General features: G+C 36.3%; 2 protein-coding genes across 9 annotated transcripts in view; one reads left to right on the top strand and one right to left on the bottom strand.

Moving 5' to 3' along the window:
- Window positions 1–8,642: 8,642 nt before the first annotated feature.
- The window catches only part of LOC118748031 (LHFPL tetraspan subfamily member 3 protein-like), a 73,426-nt gene continuing 57,724 nt past the window's right edge, over window positions 8,643–24,344 (bottom strand). For 4 of the 8 annotated variants that reach the window (XM_036482316.1, XM_036482317.1, XM_036482311.1 and 1 more), the window contains 5 exons: window positions 11,870–12,071; window positions 11,479–11,612; window positions 11,144–11,270; window positions 9,254–9,496; window positions 8,643–9,185 (listed from right to left, as the gene is read on the bottom strand). In XM_036482316.1, coding sequence (XP_036338209.1) covers window positions 8,992–9,185; window positions 9,254–9,496; window positions 11,144–11,270; window positions 11,479–11,612; window positions 11,870–12,011 — 840 coding nt within the window. In that variant the 5' untranslated portion in view covers window positions 12,012–12,071 and the 3' untranslated portion in view covers window positions 8,643–8,991. The other 4 variants (XM_036482313.1, XM_036482315.1, XM_036482314.1 and 1 more) reach the window with 4 other exon arrangements.
- LOC118748032 (LHFPL tetraspan subfamily member 3 protein-like) overlaps window positions 21,675–24,344 on the top strand; it is a 22,641-nt gene continuing 19,971 nt past the window's right edge. The window contains exon 1 of the mRNA XM_036482321.1: window positions 21,675–21,691. The gene's annotated coding sequence lies outside the window, so the exon portion shown is untranslated. The remainder of the gene's footprint in view (window positions 21,692–24,344) is intronic.

Genomic DNA, 24,344 nt, shown 5'->3' with positions numbered 1-24,344 from the left:
CGAACGGTTGGGATGGGTCTTCGTTCGTTGCCACATACTTGAATATTTATCCCTTAATTTTAACAAATACAGTTATCGGGGATAATTACGCTGGCGTGCGTTTTTGCAGTTTTGCTTTCTACATACTTAAATATTCTTACTAACGTAATAATTAAATATGCCAGCTTATGGTTTAAGCTGATTGGTTCATTATGCCCTTAACTGCACAAACAATTGTATGGCTAAAAGGACTGCTTTCGCATGGTGACATGAGTGCCGTGTTTGACGAAGAAATAATGTATAGAGACGAGCCTAAGGCTCATTCGCTTGACACACTTTAGAGCGATTTCTTCAATCTGATGTGGGAAATAGTAGTAGGAGTTGCCTAGCTGAAAGGCAGCGGCACCATTTAAAGCAAACACATGAAGCAGATGATATCAGCAACGTCTACGTCAACATCAGGGCCGTCAGTCCAGCATTTTTGGCTTAAAAAAAGGGTCTAGAGGTGCCTCTAGAGTAGGCAATTGATCTCTTTCTCGACGAACAAAAATTAGGGTCTAAAAGTCCCTCATCATGCTCCTCTTTTTTATATGACACAGCAACGTAAATGATTTCTGAGGAAAATGTGAGGGCTTTGGATCTTGGATATAATAAATTTCGAACTAAAACTTCTAAACCTCCATACACATTGAGTTCATTCTTGATATCGAACTGCGCAATCCCAACTTGATATGAAATTAATTGCAATTAAACAATTCCATTTATCAACAATAAGCTACATAATTGCCACAATTCAATAAACGATAATAATAAAACTTTCCTGCTGAATGTCAAACACCCAAAATATGCCAGCATCAGCAGTCAACCAACCAACCACCCAATTGCCGAAACGCTTAGCCATTTTATTGAACCGCCAAATGAGGAGTTGATTGGTTAGCTGATTTCGATAGTCGGTAATTTCAATAACAATTTCGCCCCAAATTATTTGTATATGCCCATACCACCTGCCACAAGCCACATGCCACCACCACTAGTGGCATAAATGAGATGCAAAGGGCCGCAGCTAGCAAGTCGGACGGACGGCCGGCAGTTGCTCCATTCAATGCAAACATCTCAATTCCGTCAAAAGGTGGCGCGGAAGTGCGTGCGGTGATTATAAGATTTTCTCCGAAGGCCAACCATTTATCCCCACTCACAATCCACTACCACCAACATCATCAACAGCGATGTCGACCGCCAAGGAAAAAAAAATGCGGAAAACAGTCGACAGCAAAAAAGCAACTCACGACCAGCGGAATTAAAATATCTCCAGAGCGGATGTAATAAAAAATGTTTATTATTGAAAGCGCCACTGCTTGTCGTTGCTCATATTAAGTGATGGCGGGAGTGAATCCTTCGAATGCAAGCAAGATTATGGTTATGAGGTCGCACGCATACAAGCAAGCACGAGAGTTGAGTCCCTGCGGGAATAAACTGAAGAGGTTAGATACGTTCTTAAATCAAAACTTGAAGTATTTTAGTAAACTGGTTTACTACAAATAAGGAGTGAGCGCATAAAACATGATGTCAGTGAGCGGAAAAAAATTACAAGCCTGCTAGACCGAGGAATGGGGAAACACCTAAGACCCAACTTACGAAGCTCTAAAACATGGTCCGACCAATCAATGCTAGGGTTGCCAGATGCACCCCATTGGGGGGACATACCCCATTTTGACCTTTTGTCCCTTTTGTTACGGAAGGTTGCGTATGTCCCCCATTTTTGCCCCAAATCGTTCAGCTTTCGCTTAAAGCGTGTTTGCATTGTTCTACTTTCACAGGCAATTTATTTTATTATTTATTATTCATTATTATTATTTTTTATTTTTTTTATATTTTTTTTGTAAACGGTCTTGCGCATTTTCTTCAAACTCTTCGCATGGGAAAAGCCATCAGCAAAAAAGTATCAGAAATCTATGCGATTTTTAGCCGCGTAAAACTTGCACTTATTTTTACTAAATTTTCATAAGCCATGTAACTGCATATCCCAGAATTAAGATTAAAAAGTCCAAAAATTTTATGGAAATTTTGTTGCATTTTTTCTAGAGTTTGTATTAAGTTTGAAATTTTAAATAAATTGTATGGTTTTGGCTAGAGCATGAAAATATTTTCATAAAAAATAACAAAAAAATTTACTTGACAAACATGGTAAATACTTCAGGTAAAATCCCTATGCACTAAGTTTTGATCGCCAGTGTAACTTTGTTTTGTTCAAATGATATTAAATTTTTATTTATGAACGGTTTTGTTGTTGCATAAGCGAATAAATACCTTTTTTGTTGAATAAATTTAGTTTTATTTGTCCCCCGAAAAATACCCTTTTCTCTCTATCAGTTGTGCCCCAGGACCCCCAATTTTTTCTTATCTGTACCCCTTGCAGCATTTTAGGTCTGGTAACCCTAACCAACGCAGCACTGCCCACGGAGAAACAGGAAAAATGCACTAACCATTAAATAATTGTATGTCAAGAACAGAACAAGAAACAAGTTTCCTTATTTTAGAATTACTGTTTTTTCCTAAATATTACGAAAAATTTACTCAATGTGAGAAGTTTTTCCTTAATTCAGGTTCGTGCTAAAAATAGTGTGTCATTAATTTGAGGAAGTAAATTTCCTCAGTGTAAGTGCTGTTAAGACGAAGTTAATTGCTTTCCTGGCAAATGTCGGCTGTGACGTCGTGTGAAGACTACTGCATTGCTTAGAATAATATACTTTGTTCCTAGCATCAAGGAATGTTTTTGTGAGTGCATTTACTTGGGTTGTCCCCGTGGAACTTCTGGAATTAAGGGCGAAAGATCAGCAAACTTTTGCGATTCGGCAGGTGTCTCTACGGCATCGCATCTACTTTTCGGGTACACCATTGTAGCCAAAGGCTAGCTGCAAAGGTAAGCTATCTTCCGCTACGATCTCTAATAAAGTTTACTATGTAAGCTTGGAGCTCGGAGAGCTTCTTTTTGAAGTACTTTTCTCTTAAAATGTCAGAATTTGTAAGATTTCCATTGCATTCAGCCCAAGCTGATTTTTGTGAACAGAAGAATGTTTCAAAAATTACATCCTCCAGCTTCATTCTGGTATTGTAAACCTCTACTTAAAGCGCCTTTCATTCCTCAGCTTTGAACGGACAAAAAATAAGCGGCCATCAATTCGACAGCAATGAATTTTCCTGCAGGTTATAAGCAAGCCATTTTTTTATATGTATGTGAGCATATCCATGTGCAAATGTATGTGTGTATATATGTACATATATATGACGGGGGATTTAATATTCTTGTATAATTCATAAGAAATTCCATCAACGCGAAAGAAATGCGTTAAAATATTCTAAGTGGGCAACAAGCTGACGCCACTCAATATTGAAGCGAACACGCACACGCACACGCACACGTACACACACCACACACACAACGCCACTAACATGCATTCATACATTTGTACATCCATAACACTCCCCTATAAGAGCACACCCTGGGAATTGGCTTTGAGCTCACATTTCCCCATTCTTTGCCATACCTTTGCGCGAACAACCACCCACTCGATTAGCTGCTAAACGCCTGCTAAGCATTGCCTTCTTTGATTGCTCTGTACTGCTTACTTGGTAAGTTAGTTGGCTGAATAGCTCGCTCGCTGGTCGCTCTACTTCATAGCTGAAATACAATGCCGGCGAACGGCGAACTCACCACAGCGAAATTCGCGCTGTCAAAATTAGAACACCCGCAAGCATATGAAATTGAACACAGCCAAAGCGAAATGCGAAGTTCGCTTAGCGGCGTTTCATGGCGATAGATTTATTTCTATCGCCCTGCTGGGCGATGACAGCTGTACTTGCCAAAGGTGGCCGTATTTGTTTTTTTGCTTTCAAAGTTTTAAAAGAAAACAACCTAAAGACGATTTTTTTTTGTTGTTTGAAAAATATAGGTGCAGATTTGTTAAATCTGGCTTGAAACAAATTATTTATAAAAATCTTTCTTTGTTTTACATTTATATTTGTTATCATTTCCTCATTTCTAAATATGGTTTAGTTTTTTCTAAATATGGTCACCCAAATCATAAAGGCGACCAAATGGGATCAGCTGTTTTCGCTACCGCTCTAATTCTGTTTAAGTAGGGGAAATAGCTGGGCGAACGGTGAACGACAGCATCGCCCAATTCGGCGAAGTTTGCCGTTCGCCGGTATTGTATTTCAAGCATCAGTTTGGTTGCGTGGTTGGGTCGGCGGACGGTGGTTCTCCGTATTTTCCGGTGCATTTTGTACAGGTTATTTATTTACTGGCGATATTTTCGTTTTCATGGCCCAATGAGAACTTTTCGAATTCGTATTCGATTGCTGCCCGCCTTCGCTTGCTCTCCTCCTCCTCCTTTTGTTCAATTCCGGGAGCGCCATGATGGCTCGTTGGCAGGAATCGGCAGGAAATTATACTATGCGCTGCAACATATTGTCGACGGCATTTTCCAATTGTGACTTTATGGCAAGGAAATTTGCCGTTTTGTTTCCGATAAAGTTCTGCTGCCATTCCATTATTGCTTTCACGAAGCGCAGCATACTTTGGTTTTCATCGAATGAATGAAGTCTTCCGCAGTGGGTGGGGTGGGGTTTATCGAGCTGTAGTAGCGCACAGAGTACCGTTGAATGGCCGTTTGTGCGGTAGCAAATTACTTTGATATACAATATTTTTATTGGGTTTTATGGCAATCATAAACGAAATTCAACATTCCTTCCTTTTTTATTGTGGCGAGTTATCCGTGATTTGGCGAAATGTTTCAGCACTCTTTTTATGCTTAAATAATGGATTCGGCCGTCGGTAATCGGAAGCATAAAGTTACTGCAAATTATTCGATATACGAATATTTGATAGCCGCCAGTTGGTGCTAAATGATTTTTTATGCCTAATAAGTGCTATAACAAGTCCTCATGTATGGACATTGATATTAAATACATACATACATTTTATACATTTATTGGACATACATATGGACATGTGCAATGGTATGCTATGAGGATAAAAATTATTGGAATATTCGGTTGTACATTTTGTGTTTATTCGTATGTATATACATTCCGCAGCCGCTGCGGCTGAGTGATTAGAGCTGCGAACTACCACTCCGTAGGACCTGGGTTCTATTATTGGTCCGAGCAACAACTAAATTAGAAAAAGTTGTTTCTAACGGCGGTCGCCCCTGGCAATCAATAATGAACCTCCGGGTGTATTTCTTCCATGAAAAAGCTCCTCATGAAAACCAGTTGCCGTTCAAATTGAAGGAGAAGCTCGGCCAAACGCTTAGCAAAAGTGTAAGCGCAAAAAAATATTATTATTATTATTATGTATACTTTGTTTTATGTACATACACACATAAGAGTAAATACATATGTATGCATGTATTAAAGGCATACACAAACGCTACTTTGGACTGAAAAGGCAATTGAGAAGTAAAGTCCTCTCTCGTCGTACAAAGATCACACTCTATAAGTCACTCATCATGCCTGTGCTGGTGTATAGCGCGGAGGCATGGACAATGAAAACATCTGATGAACCAGCTCTTGGAGCTTGCGAGAGAAAGATTCTGTGAAAGATTTACGGACCTTTACGCGTTGGCGAGGGCGCTGCTCGTACTTGCTTTTTTTTATGTATACTACCGCATTACTTTGAACCACGTTAACCGATTTCGATTATTCTTTTTGCATCGGAAAGGTAGTGTCTCAGAGGTCCCATACTAATCTGGTTTAGATCGGATCATTGAATCATGAAATTTGGTGGCTTTCATGGAAATTTGAAACGCCATAGGAAATCCAAATATCCTTTCGTGATTTTGAAGAAAGACGAACGAATAAAGACAACTGAATTGTGTCGTTATTGCAGAGGACCATTGAAATGTCGAAAAAACAAGTAATTTTTAGCAAAAAAAAAACCGACTTAAAAAAGTATATACATATTTATATATCAATGCTTATCGAAACTCGGCAGTACCTGCATTTCATTTTCTCTTCTTCAATTTTACCTACGAAATGCGATCGAATTGCGCTTCGCTTAGACATCTGACACCGAAAGTGTTTTTTTAAACAACAAATCTGAAAAACTCACCTCAAGTATTTATTTTTTAGACAAATTGCACTAAACGATGCAAAACATTGAAAATTCAATGAAATAAAATGTCTTTTTAGCGCAAGTTCTGATCAGTTGTTTCTTTATGCCCTTACAACGAAAAAAAGAAAGCCAAATGTATTTAAACTACATTTAAATTTTCATTGGAGTGTTGCCACAGAAAATTTTAGTTCACTTTAATGAACCAACTAATGAACTAGTTCAATTAAAAGAGCTGACTCTTTCGCTCTTTAGTTCAAAAGCTCCCCAAGCCTAGTTTTAATTGAAACCTGATTCGAGTGTGTCCATTAAGTTGTAAAATATGATTGTAAATTAAGGCTTTCTTTTTATAAAAGCTTGCTACAACTACAATTACGGACCATAATAATATCTTTATAAATATGTACATATGTATGTACTCGTGCATGCATTCAATCATTTAATATTTTGCATTTGCTAGCAATCTACCGGCTCAAGTAATGCAAGCGCCTAAATATAGATGAAATCGATAATTGTAAAGAGAGGAAATTACAAATATTTCCGGCTTCAAATGGAAGTACTACTTCCGTGTTATTAACAATGCACGAGCGACACCGGTTGTGCACTTGGCTAAGCAGTTAGAGAACAGGGTGTTTTTAACGAAAAAGACAGGGTGGCCTACAGATACAAATATCGTGAAAGAGAATCGAGATAGCATTGAATCTAGCCCAGTTAAGTCTTCTTGGCGAGCCTCCGAGGTTCCCTCCCAGATATCGCTAAACTGACTATGCGCTCAGCTGTCCAAGAGTAGGCCACATGTGGACAAGGGTGACCTAACATGGAGGAGTTCTAACTACATAGGTGCGTATGCCAACCAACGAAGTCCGCAGGGTGCACTAGGACTCCCAGTGCGGAGCGCTGATGCTCCTAGCGAGGCTCCGAAAAGAGTCCCAAAGGAGCATATCCGCGGGAGAAAAGTGCCCTTTCAATATACATGAGAAAAGTGTGCCTTTAGGACTCCTTAAATTAGTGATTTCGTAGTCCCATAAAGCTCCCTTAGATAATTCGCAAAGACACCGTACGGACTCCCCAATTCGGCTATGATTTTGTGAAAAGGACTCCTAAAATCATTCGAAATAACCTAGATGGAGTGTTTTGGGAGTGCTCCAATAATAGACCGAAAAGGAGGCTTTACGGTTTCTGAAAATACTCATAATTTCATTTATAATTATAATTACAATAATTTTCTTTTATCTCTCTTTTTTATTGAAAAAACACTAAATTACAGAAAAAGGTTTAACATACACTGCGTTGCATAATTATAAGACCGCCAAATATTGGCTGCATTTCTTTATACATTCCGGATAATCTCATTTCACAGCCGGAATAAACAGAATGTGTTTGAAATATATGTTAACATATCATCAGGAACGTTCTAAAGAATAAGTAAACAAAAAAGTTTATTCCAAACGTTCAGAATGAATAAAGAAATTCAGCCATTGACAAATTTTAAGTAATTTCTCATAAAAATATTGTTCATTCTTAAAAAAAAAACATATAAATAAATAATTTCAAGCTTTGTGCAAAAATTATAAAAAAGTCAACAAATTTTTACCAAAATTTCACACTTTTAATATAGAATTTTTATTATTATTTTTTTTTTTCATTGTAAAAATTCAATTGATTTAAAATTTTTTCAGACCATGACATAAAAAATCTTATAGACTAGATGCGAAAAAACTAAAAACAAGATAAAAAAAAACACTTTGAGTCCCTTTTCAATCCACACTCGGAGCGCTCCGAAAACGCTCCTACGAGGTGTTGCTTAAGGAGTCCCTTTTCGCTCCATACTCGGAGCGCTCCGTTGCTGAGGGAGTCCCTTTTCACTCCATATTAGGAGCGCTCCGCCTTTGGCTGGCTGGGCTGGTACAAATGAAAGCCTGAAAGCGAAATTTTCTAAATGGTTAGAGGAGAAAGTCAGGCAATGGCCGACTGGTTTCAAACGTATAGGTCGTAACATTATTGAGCTAAAAAATTTAATTACCGACAATGTAGGTGAAAAGTGAGCATCCAGTCAGATATCGTGATTTGTAAGCCAAATCAAACTGACTGGTTCTTAGGCTTAGAGCCATCGTCTCCGTCCATTAAAATATTACTAGGCGTTGTTTAAGAAGATAATAGCCAGTCCATGATAAAAAGCTGCCTAGAAAGTTTTTTCTCGGTGTCAGTACCTTCATACATACATCTTATTTTGTGCGATTGTTCTAAGTGGCTAGACATCCGCTTCTCGATTCCCCTAAAGTTGCAAAGTGGCGGTAGTTAATCGTTCCAACCGCAAAGACGCGACGTATAAAATTTTAATTATTCTTCATACTTTCGTTGTCCAGCCAAATCTAGAAATATTTTCAATGGAGCAATAGTCCTTTTCATGTTGCTTCCAAGTCTAGTTTGGTGATCAAAGCGAAAGACCCATTAGATGAGACACGATTCGCTACATTCAAAACACGGAACTATTCAACGAATTCCGCACCTCAGCCACTTACTTTCATCCGAAAGCATCCATCAAGTTTTCCATTCGCACAGATAAAGACAATAATTTATTTAGGATTACGCTTATTTTCTATTGTACATTTTACAAATTAAAAATACATACAATAAAATTACATTCCTATTTACCGTAGCTATATACAGGTAGCCGTCGAGTGCGACACAACTTTCATTACAAGGTTTTGATTTTACTTTTTTTCTTTCAGTCCACAAAAACCTGCATTTAGGAAGTCAAATGGAAATGAAAATCCTTAGCACACAAAACAGGAAAATAGAAAATATCAAACACACGAAAGATCACAAATCACATAATAGGTCGGCAGCACAAAGTATGTATGTTCATCACACGAGACCAAGGAGACGCGGAGCCAACCTCAGAACTGATGCATTGGGTAGTCGGGTCGATATCGATGGTTGGGTGTGCGCGAGGAGAATTGTGATATCGTGTCATCGCCGTTGGCGGGCATGTTGTGCGGCGGCGCCACCAGCAAAATTGGCTGCAGATTCAGCGATTTCCGTGAGCCGGCCAAGCTGACTGCGTCTGTAATGTAAGCGTTGTTAATCTCGCCTGGTATGAAATGAAAGAAATTTGATTTCGAAGTTCATTCATTTTTTTTCTTCTTAATTTAAACTTACCTTTGTAGAGCGAACTCTGATAGAGGGGATCAGGTTGTAAGCGAACATGTCGCGTGGCCAGTATGAAAGCGAGCGTGGCCAGGACCACACCATCGACACAGCCGATTATGGCAAGAGGATAGGCCCAGCGAATGCCGCAGAGACCAAGTTCAAAACGATTCGCATCAGGGCCGCAAATTTTGCGAAAATCATCTGAATTCCAGCCGAAAGGAAAGGCGGCACAGGCGACAATCATGCAAAGCGCTAAATTAAATGGAGAGAGAAAAACACAATTAATTTAGTATCTAGACAATTAGTTAATAGGAAGTTTTTACCGCTTTTTGAATTTTAAATAGAAAATTTTCTTTCAATTTTTAAATGTTTAATGCGATTTTATACCCCGTGAAGTAATAAGAGACAGAAGAATACTTTATATTGATTTGACACTTCTTATTTGAAAATTTGCCGTTAAAATTTTGCATAACAAAGCTGCCTTTACACGCGTCGATTTTTGTCGTTCAACCAAAATCGGCCAGTATAATTGCAATAGTCGATTTTTCAGTCGACAGAAATCGACCCGTGTAAAGACAGCTTAAGATAGCCAAACGACAGAAAATAAAGCGAGAAAGCTATTTTATTACTTCACCTTGTAATTGTGCCATGTTAGTATACATAAGCACTTCTACATTTAGTTGATACCAACACGAAAAAAAAAATGTTTAAGCGCTCATATTTAAAATATATTGCTGGCGTAGCATTTTTCATTTCCCGTCAAGTATGCACATTTTTATGCACTCGATTTGTGGGTTAGCGAAATTCGGTAGTTGATATATTGAGCATACATATATATTATTTTTTAAACACGTACTGACACATACATACAAAGATACATACATCTACTGTACTTTATAGTATGTACATTAGACTGCATCACTCCCCATACAAAAAAAACAATCGGTACTATTTTTCCATTGGAATTATAAAATCTATTATATTTTAAGACGTGCACCAAAATATTTCGAAAAAATATTAAGATTTAAGTGAGCTGGACAAATTTCAAAATACCTCCAAAAATGGAGTTTTTTATGAATAAAAATAGTTTCTTAAAATTTTTTTTTTTTTTAAATCCCCTCAAATGACAAAACGGTTTAAGCTTAAAAAATTTGCATAAAAATATTTAAAAAAAATTAAAAGAAAATTTGAACGGAATCGTAGTGATGAGATTTTTGATGCTGGTTTTTAACTTTTTTCAAAGATTGGTATAAGAAAAACTTGAATAACTGAGCCTAAACTCTTCTGATTTAGACTTAGGAGGTGTCGGTGGAAAGGTATTTTTTCACCCTTTTTATTTCTTTGCTAATAAACTCATTCAGGGGATGAAAGAGAAAGGTAGGATGAACGAACGTCATTCAAAGTTGAATTAAGTTTGTTGGTATTTGAAAAAAATAAATAAATTGGGACACGAATGATTTTTTTTTTGACAGAAGTAAAAACAGTGTGAAAATACCTTTCTACTGAGGTGCCATAAGTCTAAATCAGAATAGTTTTGGCCCAGTTATTCAAGTTTTTCGTAAGTCAATCTTTGAAAAAAGTAAAACAAAAAAAAAGCATCAAAAATCTCATTCTTACGATTCCGTTGAAAAGATTTTTAAATATTTTTATGCAGATTTTTTAAGCTTAATCTGTTTTGTCATCTGAGGGGACTTTTTTCAAAAAGTTCTTTACGAAACTATTTTTATTCATAAAAAACTCCATTTTTGGAGGTATTTTCGAATCGGTCCAGCTCACTTAAATCTTAATATTTTTCCCAAATGTTTTGGTGAACGTCTTAGAATATAATAAATTTTGTACTCCCGGCGGAAAAACTGCAACTTTTTTTGATGATGCAGTCTAATGTACATATATACTGACCTGATATGATTTGCATCCAACCGCATATGTGAAAGACTCTCGTCGACTTCATGAAGATCAAGAATACCAAGAAGCAGATTGTCAGCAAGGCCAATGCCACCGCCGCAACCATAAAGAATGTTGCCAACTGTGTATTCAGCGCGCCGATGATGGTTATGGTGAGTGTGGGTGCCGTTGTTGTTGGTACGTGAGCGCAAACAATGGTTAATTAAACAAATAAGAAATAGAAAAAATTAAAAAATAAATAAAACAAACAAGAGTAAGATATATGGGTAGATAAAATAGCAGATAAACGCATAGCTTGATATGCCCAAAGGTGGCTGCGTTTTACGCACTTGGAACGAGAATGTTGGCACTGAAAGTATGGTCTCCCAACGTCGCTTGCAATTGTCGAATATCTCATCGCGCTGACACACCTGCCACAGACCTAAGCGTCCCGCACTTTCATTGTCCGGATCGCCGACCCATTCTGTAAAGAAATTGCAAACAATGCGATTAGAAACTGGCTTAGATAAACAAACCATAAAATATATTTGTAAAATATTTTGAATGAAATGGTCTTATTTAGCGCAAATTTTCTTGAAACAAAGCTTTATGTGTTATAACAATTTTCTCAAAGTTGTGTTGTTTTGTACTCCTTATACATATGTACGTATGCATACTCGATCGGTGTAGAAAACTAATCTAACTTGGCCATTCCATTCGATTGTTGACTGACACACTAACCTGGCGTCACAAAGGCAACGATGCCGATGATTGCATAGCATATTGTGAATATCGCCCAAAGTACGGCTATGGCTTTTGAATTGCGTATGTATTTGGTTGCATAGAGATGCGTCGTGTCCACGTACTCGATCTTTGTGCCCATTTTCCAGCTTACAAATGATTTTGCACACTCACGACTTTGCCGACTTCACAGTGGATTTCGCTGAAGCGAATTGTTGTTGGATGTAAAGTAAAGTAAATACAATTATGTTTTATTATTGATATTGTTGTATGTATTATTACAAGTGTATATACGTATGAAAAAAAAAATTAATTTTGCTGAGTACATATTTTTAAGCGTTAGAGAATACCAAAACATGAAGGCTAATTAAAAGAAGCGAACATTAAAAAGTGTTTAGCCACAGAAAAAAACGCAGCAGAAACTTAAAATTGTTGATATCTTAAGCTGCTTACATTTTTTACGTGAAACGAATAGTTTGGTATGAGGCAGTTGAATGACCGAAGTTGCCGTCAAAGCAGCTTACGGTATTCACGGCAGAAAAAAAACGTCTGTCGACGGCTTAAAGTCTTTGAAGTCAACTTGCAACTAATCAATCATTGGTGTAAAACCGGTGAAGTACTTCTTAATCCTAACCTGATATTCAATGAATATAATTGCTATGTATCGAAAATTGAGCTAGTAATTATTGTGGTTAATACTTGGCAGGTGTAATCAGCCGGACTCCGTAAAACGAATATTTTTACTTACGATCAGTAAAGTCTCGCAGATTCCTCGAACTGCTACCAAGGTTGTGAAAATTTACACTTAAATCTAATCTAAATCTTCGGTTAACAATTTTTTTTAGGTTAGGAGAAGAAATAAGAACCAAGTGGGCCAGATCGCAACCTGAACAGTGTCAAGAGAGAGGTAGTATGCCCTTTGAGTTAACTTCTTTAAAGCCTTGTGTATATTCCACGCTGAACTAGCCTTAATTTACCGCGAGAGATTAGTTAAATGGTATTTGGAGGGTTTAAATACTTAAAGAGCGAATCGATTTTCTGTCTGACCGGACAAAGGTCGAATGATCACTTCAACAAATGTCCTAAAACGTTTAGTCCCAGTGCAGATGGAGAAATAGACCTCATATTTACTTCATCTTATTAGGTACTATAACTCTATATCGGTGTGGTCCAAGACCAAAGAAGCTTCGTCCATAGCACTGAACTCCAAGTAAATAGTACCAGTTGACCGGACTGCAGAGTTATTATTCGCTTGATCACCAGGATAGCGTTATTTTTTAGTGTTAATTTTCGAAAAGCTTAGCCGGTATACTTTCCAAGAAGTTTGTTGTTTTGAACCCGTAATATTGCTGCTCTCGCCTCATCTTGGTGGAGTGAAGAGATGTCGCTATAAGGGGCCACCAGTGTCTCAAAGAAGGTTGAAAATACTCCATTCATTTCTGTTTTACCCAGCGATTTCTTTCTTGTAAGCATATATATCATGTGAGACTTTCCTAATCTCTGCGTCCTATAGATTTCGTTATGAGGGTCTAGGATGTTCGGGATAGAAACTTCTAATTTTTTGAGACTTTAAACTTCAAACTTAGCTCAGAACCAAATGACAATGCAATATGAGGGATGAATAAATTCGTTCATATTTTTGAATATGTATATGTTACTTGCATGGATGGAAATAACTCCATAAAATTTTCTTGGGACATTTATTGGACCACAAATGAAACCTGAGTATCATTTAGTGGTAGCAGGCACCTCTAATCATTGGGTTACAAACGTTTTAAATTGTATTCATTTGGGCGCTTAATACTTGCGATAATGCGTTAATTGAGTGGTCATATAAAGAGGAGTAACTTATATTTAAGTAGCGAATCATTTACTTACTAAAAATCGGACTGCATATTTAGTTTGCATTTATTAATTAACTAAAAAGTTAAATTAAAACGTAGAATACGTGGTATGGTTAAGAGCACATCCAAGTTAAAAACGAAAGCACACACTAAGAAAAAAATATCGATAGCAAAATCGATAACAAAATCGATAACAAAATCTATAAAAAATCTATTACAAAATCGATAACAAAATCGATTAAAATATCGATAACAAAATCGATAACAAAATCGATAAAGAAATATCGTAGCAAAATCAATAACGATATCGATAAAAATTTCGATGACCAAATCGATAAAAAATATCGATAACAAAACCGATAAAATATCGATAATTATATCGATAAGTCCCGAAAATTCCGAAAATCTCTAAAATCCCGAAATAGTCCCCAGATTTAGTCTCTATATTCTTTTCTCTATAGTTACCTTTATTTTAATATTTTTTCCTCTATCTTCATCTTTACTTTTATCGATATCCTCATCCTCATATTTTTCTTTATATTTATCTTTGTTTTTATTTTTATGCTTATCATATTCCCCTTCACTTTTGCTTTTTATAAATATTGCGCCATCTGTTATTCAAAAGCCGAAATACCTACACACACTCATACTTTTTATTATTATTATTATTATTATTATTATTATTATTATTATTATTATTATTATTATTTTATATATGACAGATGTACGGTAAGACATATAGTCTTTTCATTGCACAAATTTAACATTTAAATTACAGATCTTAAAATGATGACGAAGTGATTTTGTATGGAAAATTACTTATACCCATATATTTAAATAAAATAAACATACTTCGAATATATCAACCAATACTTCACATACACCAAATGAAAGGAAAAATCTTGAGTTTTTGATTAAAGAAAACAAAAACAAAATCATTCAAGCGGTTTTCCAGCATTTTGGAAATAAAAAAAATTTGCGAATTTTGTCAACATTTTTTGCATTAAAATGCTCAATATTTGTTGAACTTATATACAATTTGTACACGATAATATTTCTATTGCTCCAAAAGAAACGAAAATGAAAGTTTTACCTGCAAACCGTAAGTTGCTAGAGCACTTTAAAGGCTGTTTCTACGACAGAACCCGAATTGGTTACTTACAAAACTAAATCTGTCGATAGGTTTGGAATTATATCTTTGAAACGCCACACTTCTCTTTCAAATCGCTTTATTAGTTCTCGTGCAATAAGCGTTTTCGTAAAGCTCTAAAAATTACAACTACAACATTTGAGCATAGCCCCAAACGTAACGAAACGTAAGACATACTTATACTACGTCAAAAATTTTGATGAGAGTGTCATCTTACAGAGATTCTATGAACTCTCAGAATACGTTTTTTTTTTATTTCTGAATGTGTGTGCTAGTTCTCATGTGCATCTCTCTCATGTTCCCTTTTATCGCCGCTTGACCAATATAAACAATCGCAACAAAATGTTCGTTCACTCTCTCTAAACTTATTTACTAGCTTTCTCTTCTTACACGATATTTCAAAATGGTTTAACATTAATCTATAAACAATCGATTCTTTCGATTCTTTTGCATTAAAAGTAATGATTTTCAAAAAATATCGTAAGGCTTAGCCCAACGTATGACGTTTCAAATACAAAAGACTTAGGCTACGAACTCGCTACATCACTAAGCAAATGAAAAAATACATTCATACCATATAAACATACAGCTTTGCATCATCCATTCACAAGATGTTTACATATTTCAATTTGCCAGCACGCAGCATCACTTAGCTTTCCATTAATCAAAAAATTAAAAAAAAAAATTAAATATTTGTTCATCACAAAACACTCTCACTTCTGCTGCTCCTAATGGTTTTCGCTTTTTCAACGAGTTTCGTCAGCTCCGCTGGCAAAAATAGTGCGTGGATGAGCAAAATGGAATAAAACCAGCTGGCATTCTTTGGCCATAAAAATAACCAGCTCGTGTGATTGGCCACATAAATATGGTACGTGATTCGCATAACTCTGCGATTTTTGGAGTTCGAAATTTGAAACGTGATTTTTTTCAAAACTTGCTTAAAATTTAGATGAAATTAAATTTTTTGCATTTATTAACTCTACTTTGCTAAAACTATTTATTCATTTGTTTACAAAATATGTATATATGTATGTATGTATGTAGATCACCGAACAAGGTGTGTACTTGTGTGTAAATTTATGAAAGGTTATATTCAGGTTCAAACTTATGCAAAATACTGATTGTGCCATAGATTTGCGCACACATACATACATACACATATAAACAAATTCTTCGTACATGCTTGCGCGAGTTCAACTTCGGCACTGGCTGCCTTGCGCTGTTCAATAAAAGTGAAAAATGCTACATAAAATCGAGAAAATAAATCCATTAACGAACGCCAATTTAATTGCTAAGGTCGTTTGCGTGCGCAAGCATTACAACAAAAATAACATTAGTAAAAGCAAACGCAAAAAAAAAGTAGCAAACACAATTGGACCAGCATCCATAGAAACACAATAGCGATAAAAATCCAATGCGAGTCATAGGCGTGCGATGGTATTTTAGACAGAGGGGGTTAAGATCTGATGTTTTTCATTTTTTTTTTTTTTGCACAATAATCGTAGAGCGATGAAGTTAAGAATTAAGAATTCGTATGCTGAATTTTCACTAGGCATTTAATTCATTTTCACATGACATTTTTTAAATTCCTCTAATTTTTTAACACTGCACTGCCTAGTGGAAATTCGGCATTATGCTTTACTTAAAATTTTTTTTTAGGTTAGTAAACTTTTTACCTAAAAACCTGTTTTAAAAGGAAAAGTATGTAAGTTGCTTAGATCTTTTGATTGGAAACGAATCTGCCTCATCAGTGGTTCGGCGACAAACTGATTTCGGAGTTGTGCTGTCTTTAGTGTCATTTTTCGTTCTTACCAAAGAAAATTCGTTTCAAAAAAACATACATCATCATCGAAGCCGCACCAAAAAGACGACTTATATTAAGAATTTAGATTGGCCACCCTGTTTACCGTAAAAAAAAAAAGTTCTTTGAAAGGCAGTTGCCACCGCTTTTTTTTGTTTTAACCCTCCTTTGAAACGCCACAGGTTCAGCTGGCTGTACTATATTTAAAGTGCATACGGACAATACGTGCTCATGCTTTATTGGACATGGCGACTTTTTGAGAATTCAGCTTGGTTTTTTTTTTTGCTTTGCTCGTTTTTCTTGCAAACTTTTGACATTTACACGCTTTCGGCGCTGTAGCTGCAACTGAGCCAAACAAATAACAATGGTGTGTGTACTTAGCGTCGTCGGCTGGAGGCTGATTGGACAATCGCTCTTGCGCATTGTTGCATGAATTAAAATGCATTGTACTTGTACATCAGTTACGTGCGCTTGAAAAATGCCAACTTAAAATTTTAATTTGCTTTTGATATTTATGAGTGTACATATATATATGTATTTAATTTCTCATGGCGAAAATTTACACACATATATATGTATTTATGTGTACATGATGGGATGAAGAAGCAGCATACAACTAATGAAAGGAAAGTGCAATTATCATATAGAAACTATTTAAGCTAATTAATAATGGTAGGAGCAATAGTTATTTCATTCACTCAAGCCTTAAAAGAATTACTGACTTTTGGTATATTTAACTAAGTTAAATTTTTTTGTTTTAGTAGGAAATTATTATCAAATCTGGATAAGCATTAAGTCTATAAAATATAATTCATCTATATAAAGGGTACCTCTTCATTTATTTTATTAAGAAATTAAATTCGTGACATCCCCCGGCACTAAAATAATCTATGTATGTATTTCTTTTTTCTTTACCATTGCAGAGTTTTCATATGTTCGTATCCATGCCCACTATTTATATTGGCATTTAGCACTTAAGTACACACATACATACACACAAACTGAATTGCCGCAATTGGCGGAGTAAAAGTTGAAATTGCATCAACAAAAAAATGAAAGGGAGCCCAGCTGACCCAATTCCGCATTCGCTCATACTTATCTGCTCAGCTATGTACTCGTACTTATGCTTTTGACGAGTATGCATGCATGAATGTGTATATGTATGTGTATGTATGTAAGTGAGTGGTAAAATACTATCACCAATATATTTGGTGGCGTAAGAAGTGTACATGGATATAAGTATGTCGAAAATATGAACGCATGTATGCCCATTATGGTGGTCATGGGTGGTCCAAAAATGCATGTGAAAAAGTAAAGTTGAAACTTTTGAGCTTTTACCCCCTAGGATTGTTCTACACCGAAAAACTATACCCCTATTTTTTTATTTTAAAATCAAAAAATATTTAGAGGTCGCTCAAAGCGCTCAAAAGTTTCCATGTATTTTATATGGGTAAAAAAACAATTTTCGTATAAACGGCATGGAGTTCTTGAGAATCAATATTTTTCGATCGGAATCTCTTCAAGAGACTCCCAATTATTTATTTAACCATTTTTTCATAGCAACTATATTTTCTGGGTTCACCAAAACCCCCATAAAATGCTAGAACATGCAATCAGGGGGTAAATAAAAAATCTTTAGTATTAAAACATTGTTAAATAAATAATTGAGTATTGTTATTGTAGTCTCCTGAAGAGAACCAGAGTTTTAGGATCGAAAAATATTGATTTTCAACAATTCCATACCATTTCTACGAAAAGTTGTTTTTCCCCATATAAAATACATGGAAAACTTTGAGCGCTTTGAGCGACCTGTAAATATTTTTTGATTCATAGAAATATGTTTATTTTTCGATATAGATTAATCCTAGGGGGTGACATTATTAAAATTTCGGCTTTACTTATATTGGACCACCCTAATGCACATACAAACATATGTATGTCGGTATATCGAATACCATATGCATTCCCATTTCAACTTTTTTCTTTTTGTTGCTTTGGTAAGCATTCATTATTTTACAATGCCTTTTCTCCTGTAATTCCGTTATGATTGAAAAAATTCAGCATTTTTCAATTACACTTTCAACATTGTTGTTCCACAGCAGACTCAAAATATGTGGCAGCGGTCAGTTGCAGCGGATGTTGCCACTTCAATGGCCTCTCCAATCACCGTAAGCAGCAGTAGGCTTTAACACTTATCATCGTGCGATACTCGTAACACCAACTTTCTTTATCTTACCTTGCTTATATGCTCACCTCTATTTATGTATATTAGGGTGCATCACTGTCTGTACAAAAAAAAAAAAATCGGTACTATTTTTCCATCGGTGATAGAAGAGTTTAATTTAAGCTTTCAAGGATCGCATAAAAATTTAAAAAAAAAATTTTCGGAATCAAAAAACAAAATATTTTTGGAAGTATTTTCAAATGGGTCTAGCTTTCGTTAATCTTAAGATTTTTCCGAAATATTTCGGCAGAAGTCTTAAAATATAATAAATTTTATAATTCCGGCTGAAAAGACACAACTTTTTTTTTGTGATGCACCCTAATGTATATGAATATGTTATATATGTACATATGTATATACATACCTAATATTTACGATAATGTACTTATGTATGTGAGTATTTGCGGGCGTACTTGCGAATTTCCTGTTCAAACTGGCTTCAATGCTTTTATCCAAATATTTTCTGATTACAATCGAGCGATCTTCGAGACATCCGGTATATCAAATATCTATTATAAAAAAAAAATAATAATTTTTCGGCACATTTTCTCTGGGTATATGTTAGGTTAGACTGGGCTACAGCGGTTGCCTGTATGCATAGCTGGCAGAGTGCTCGATCTCCTTCCCTGCGCCGATAACACCGGTACACAAAAAAAAAAGTTCGAGTGCGAAAACTGCCACGTGGTAGGTTCCCTTCCCTATGGGGTATCTAAGGACCTCTTGGTGGTTCTACCTCGGTATTGATTATTTACGGTTCTTTATGGTTTCGGGGAAATGCGATCAACTTAAAAAAAAAATCCACCATTTTTCAGTCGCCATTTTGGATCAGTCGTTTAAAATTTTTCAAATATAGCCAATATTCATCTATGAAGGGTGTCACTCAATCTGAATCAATGGTAAGAATTAGCAAAATTTCAGTTTAAGTCTAAAAAAAAACAATAATTTCTCAAACTACTATTTTTTCTATCTGAAAGAGGAGATTTCCGGATTTCATCATTGAGGTCCCCTTTTACCTTTTGGGTGAGTTACTTGGGCGGAAACTTTAAATGCAATGTAATAGGCTTTATTTTACATTATTTCATTTTTTCTTATTTGATTTTTACATTTTACATTTTTAAACTGCACATAACTCGTTAATTAGAGCTTCAATCCAAATAATTGCTTTAACATTGCTTTTCTCTGCAAATATTCCTCCGGCGCATTAGATGCTTGTTTTTTGCTCATTTTATTTTCTGCAGCAAAGAAATCACCATGCATGCGGTTATTATGAGCATGAGACGCTAAAGTGAAATTATTTACCAGCTTTTACGGCTGCATTGTTTACATGTACAAAGCGCTTTCAGTGCAGCCATTATTACTGCTCGCCCCGACAATCAACATTAAACCACCAGTACCGGCTTGCAATTCAGAGTTGCACTGCTCGCAGCCAGACACTGGCCAGTACAGCGACGAGACAAATAGCCAGACAAATAACCAGTCAGCCAGCCAGCCAGCCAGCCAGCAGCCAGCAGCCAGTTAGCAAAATCATCAGACATTCGATCAACCAGTTATGGAACAACGCTCCTTGAGCAGCGAACGCGCTGTTGATCACCAACTGATGGAGCGAAACGCACCCATGTAATGGCGCCCCACACCGCACCCCCAGCCGGCCAAAACAAAATTGCATGCTGCGGTTGCGCCACTTAGTGGGATGCCACTGCGGACTCAACTGCGCTCGCTGCAAACAAATGCAATTTTGTTGCACGAGCGTCGCCGCTGTCGTTGCCGTCACCAAGCGAAAAGGATGAGCGATTATTATGGCCTGGTTATGCTTGGCCAAATCAAAAATTCATACTTATGCAGTAATAATTTAGTAAAACAAGAAATTATGACAAATGGATTCGCGCCATGAATTGTTGAGATCGCTCGCTGCAACTCGTCTAACTCGCTGGATAGAGAGACAAAAATCAAAAATCTTTCGCATACATTGTGCTAGTATACATATGTATGTATGTATGTATGTATTTGCGTGTGAATATTGAGGAAGTAATTCATTCAATAGCTGGTGATTTGCTAAGCAATCAAGCAGAATGCTTTTCTCTACAAACAAACGAACGTCTGTGCGCTGTGTACGAAAATAACTGGACTGGACGGCTCATTATGATTCCGTTTAGTTCGGTTGTGTTAAAATGTACGAATGCCAAGTAAAGAGTTGGCCAGCGGATCTATGAAAATGACTCAGCCAGAATGGAGACTGGCTTCGCATGCAAATTATGCAAGAATGTGGTGAGTAGCGAACCGCAAGTATATGGGGGGGGAGTGAATATGTACATTAGGGTGGTCCGTAAAATCAAATGAAGCATTTTTTAGGTCTCACCCCCTCAATCCGTAATACCATCTCTCTCTCACAGATATCACATATATGTAAGTTTTGGTCCCGATTGGATACGGTTAAGGCGTTTCGCACAGGGGGCAAAGTACAGATTCCTCTATAGAGACTCAAAAAATTAAAATATTTTTTTTTCATCTAATACCCAAAATCGATACTACTAAATTCGAGGATATCACATATACATTTTAGTTCCGATTGGAGTCGGTTATGACGTCTTGATAGGGTAATCTGGACTTTGCCCGCTGTGCGACACGCCTTAACCGACTTCAATTGCGACCAAAATATATATGTGATATCTTCGACTATAGTAGCATCGACGTAGGGGTTGAGGCTTTGGAAATCTGATGTAGAAATTTGCTTCCTACATTTAAGGACCACTCTAATATACATACATACATACATACATACATACATACGTACATACATACATACAGACATACATACATACATAGGTACAGGTAAAAAGTTAATTAGGTGATACTTATGTTTTCATTTAATTTTACGACCAACCTCGTTTTACTGCCTTTGTGCTGCATATGCAATTTGCTGTAATTGGATATGCAGAACTTGCAAAACCATAAAACTAATTTGGTAATTGAAATTACATAACGAAATGCGGAATGTGATACTGTTCGAATACGTTCGTAAATGCAAAGATGTATGTATGTAGTATGTGTGTGTTGTTACTAACATACACACATTTTTATATTGGCGATAATGTGGATTTGAATGCAATTTGTTATGTGAAAAGCTTTAATTAGCCCATACAAGCCATCGGAAAATAACAAATGGTTTTATAAGATTTGCAGTTAGTTTGTTGGTTTGGGGAGCCAGATTACATCAGTTGTTAAAAAAAAATGTATTGCCTCTTTAATAAAGTCCAGTTATCAAGTTTTCTTGCAGCTTAGTCCATGTTGGGCCAGGTTAGAAAAGGTAGCAGCATCTTGGACATTTCTTTTATTTTCCAATGTGATGAAAATTTTCTTCGAAACGATGTTAGGACAGTGTCCGAGGGAGGCGGCAAGCATTTCCTTACTAGTTTTTATCGTTCCTTTCTAATCAGTCAGCAATTTTGTTATAAGCATAAAAATATCTGTTAACATAGTTGAAAGTGGAATTGTCTACATTCACCGTGTAAACAGACAAAAAGTAGTATCGGAAAGTTTGATTTTTAGAAATAAAAACTGCGTTTTAAATCCACTTTACATGCAAGGTGTAACTCCTCCTGCAATCTCTTTTGGAAATTCTTGAGTTTGGCAGACATTTGAAAAGAACTTGCACTTGCCACGTCTAACAACCACTTAACACAAGTATTTACGAAGAAAGTAGAATGCCTCATTTATATGTAGTTAAGCCCACGAAACACAGTTTGGAGATGACTATTAGAACACCCGTTGTTTCATTGCCCAGAAGAAGATTTATGGTCGCAACTTGCCTTGCAAATTTTTCAGCTTTGCATATGACTTGAATTCTATACAAATGGATCATGTGTGAGTCTAAAGTTTTCAGGGCTGTCTGACAGTCAGAGAAAATGAAGATTTGTTTTTCTCTCTTTAGGCCATTGATTGGACTCCATGCTGCCTCTAGTATGACCAATACTTCGGCATCTTTAAAACTCATTGACGATCACCTCTAGCGAAATTAGATCAAGTCGAATCGACATCGAATTTAGGTCATCTGTGGGCATAAAGCGAAGGAAGAAAAAAGCAGGTTTTCTTTTATGGAATGACCTCTTCATCTAGGAATATCAAGATGAATTATGTTGACAAACCACTGCATATAATTGTATGTCCTGTTAGTTGTCCACTTAGTGCACGCACACTTCAATTCCAATGTGGTCAACAATCTTTGCAAAGAGTAGGCCCTCAACAATGCCGACAACAGACATTAGAACGTGTGTGTGCGTGTATAAATGTTTTTGCTGCTTAACAGCTCCAAATCATGCAGCGTCAAAGCTTTGCACCTCTGTCATAGCTGTCGTCTTCATGTCCGCTCTAGCCATTCCTCGCATTGTCGTCCAACAATTACTTAAACGTGCTGAGCGTGTGAACTTACAAAGCTTCCGTTACAAAAGTGTTTCTAATGTTTTTTATGATGGCACTTAATTATTTGGCATATCAAAGAAACCTCTAATGGGGTATGCGGCGGCAGCTCACACCACAGCTGTAGCCAACTTAAGAAAACTGGCTACCTACCACCAACAACAAAGTAGCGCCAACAGTAAAACAAAGCAAAACGTTAGTACAAAGATTGTATTTGTAAACACTTTTTGTTGTTTTAAATATACATACATATGTACCTAGTTAGCTTTTGTCTAGTAGTTTTCCCTCACACCTCACAGAAAGCGCTGGCGCGGCACCAAACGCCTGAGCGAACAGCGGCGGGCGCGGCGCACGAAGAAGCCACGCATGCGCAGTGTAGTCTGTTTTCATGGTGTGGTCATGGCTGCAAAGCATAAGCAAATTCTCGGATTTTAATATTTTTTTCTTTTTTATTGTGGAATATGAAGGGAAAAAGGTTTTTCTAGTTTAACAACATTTCAGCGATGGTTTATGAAGAAATGAACTTGTATTTAGCAGACTAGAAGTTCACATGTCCCCAATATTTTACCTGGACTTTTATGCATTTGCTCAAACGCGGTATGTGCTGAAAAACTTCCAAACATTATGAACGAAAAATGCAAATGACATTTGGCAAACGAACAAAAAACCGAAGAAAATGTAAAGGAAGGAAAGCCAACGAACTTGCTATTAACTTAGTCGGTGATTGTATACCCTTTAAGCAGCGCGATGTAGAGTTCCAAATGCTTTCTTTCGAAATATTGCCAACATTTTTTTTCGTTTAGGGCATAGAAGACATTATGAATATGAAAACAACAAAAACACCATGCAAAAATGCTCCACTGATTTTTTTTTTTTAGTAACGATCAAAAATAGAAATAGAAGCAAAGAAATTGCCAAACGTTGTCTCTTCCCAAATAAACGAATTAGTTTTGCTTTCATTGTTGTTTCTCTTCTTTCATTGAGTTTAATTTGAGTTTCATTCATTTGATCGTGTTTGTCTACGGATTAATAGGTTATTTGCC

Source organism: Rhagoletis pomonella, unplaced genomic scaffold (genome assembly GCF_013731165.1).
Source record: "Rhagoletis pomonella isolate Grant_MI unplaced genomic scaffold, Rhpom_1.0 Rhpom_scaffold_00012, whole genome shotgun sequence".
In the NCBI taxonomy this organism is placed as follows: Eukaryota; Metazoa; Arthropoda; class Insecta; order Diptera; family Tephritidae; genus Rhagoletis; species Rhagoletis pomonella.
This window is presented reverse-complemented; position numbering and strand designations above follow the sequence as displayed.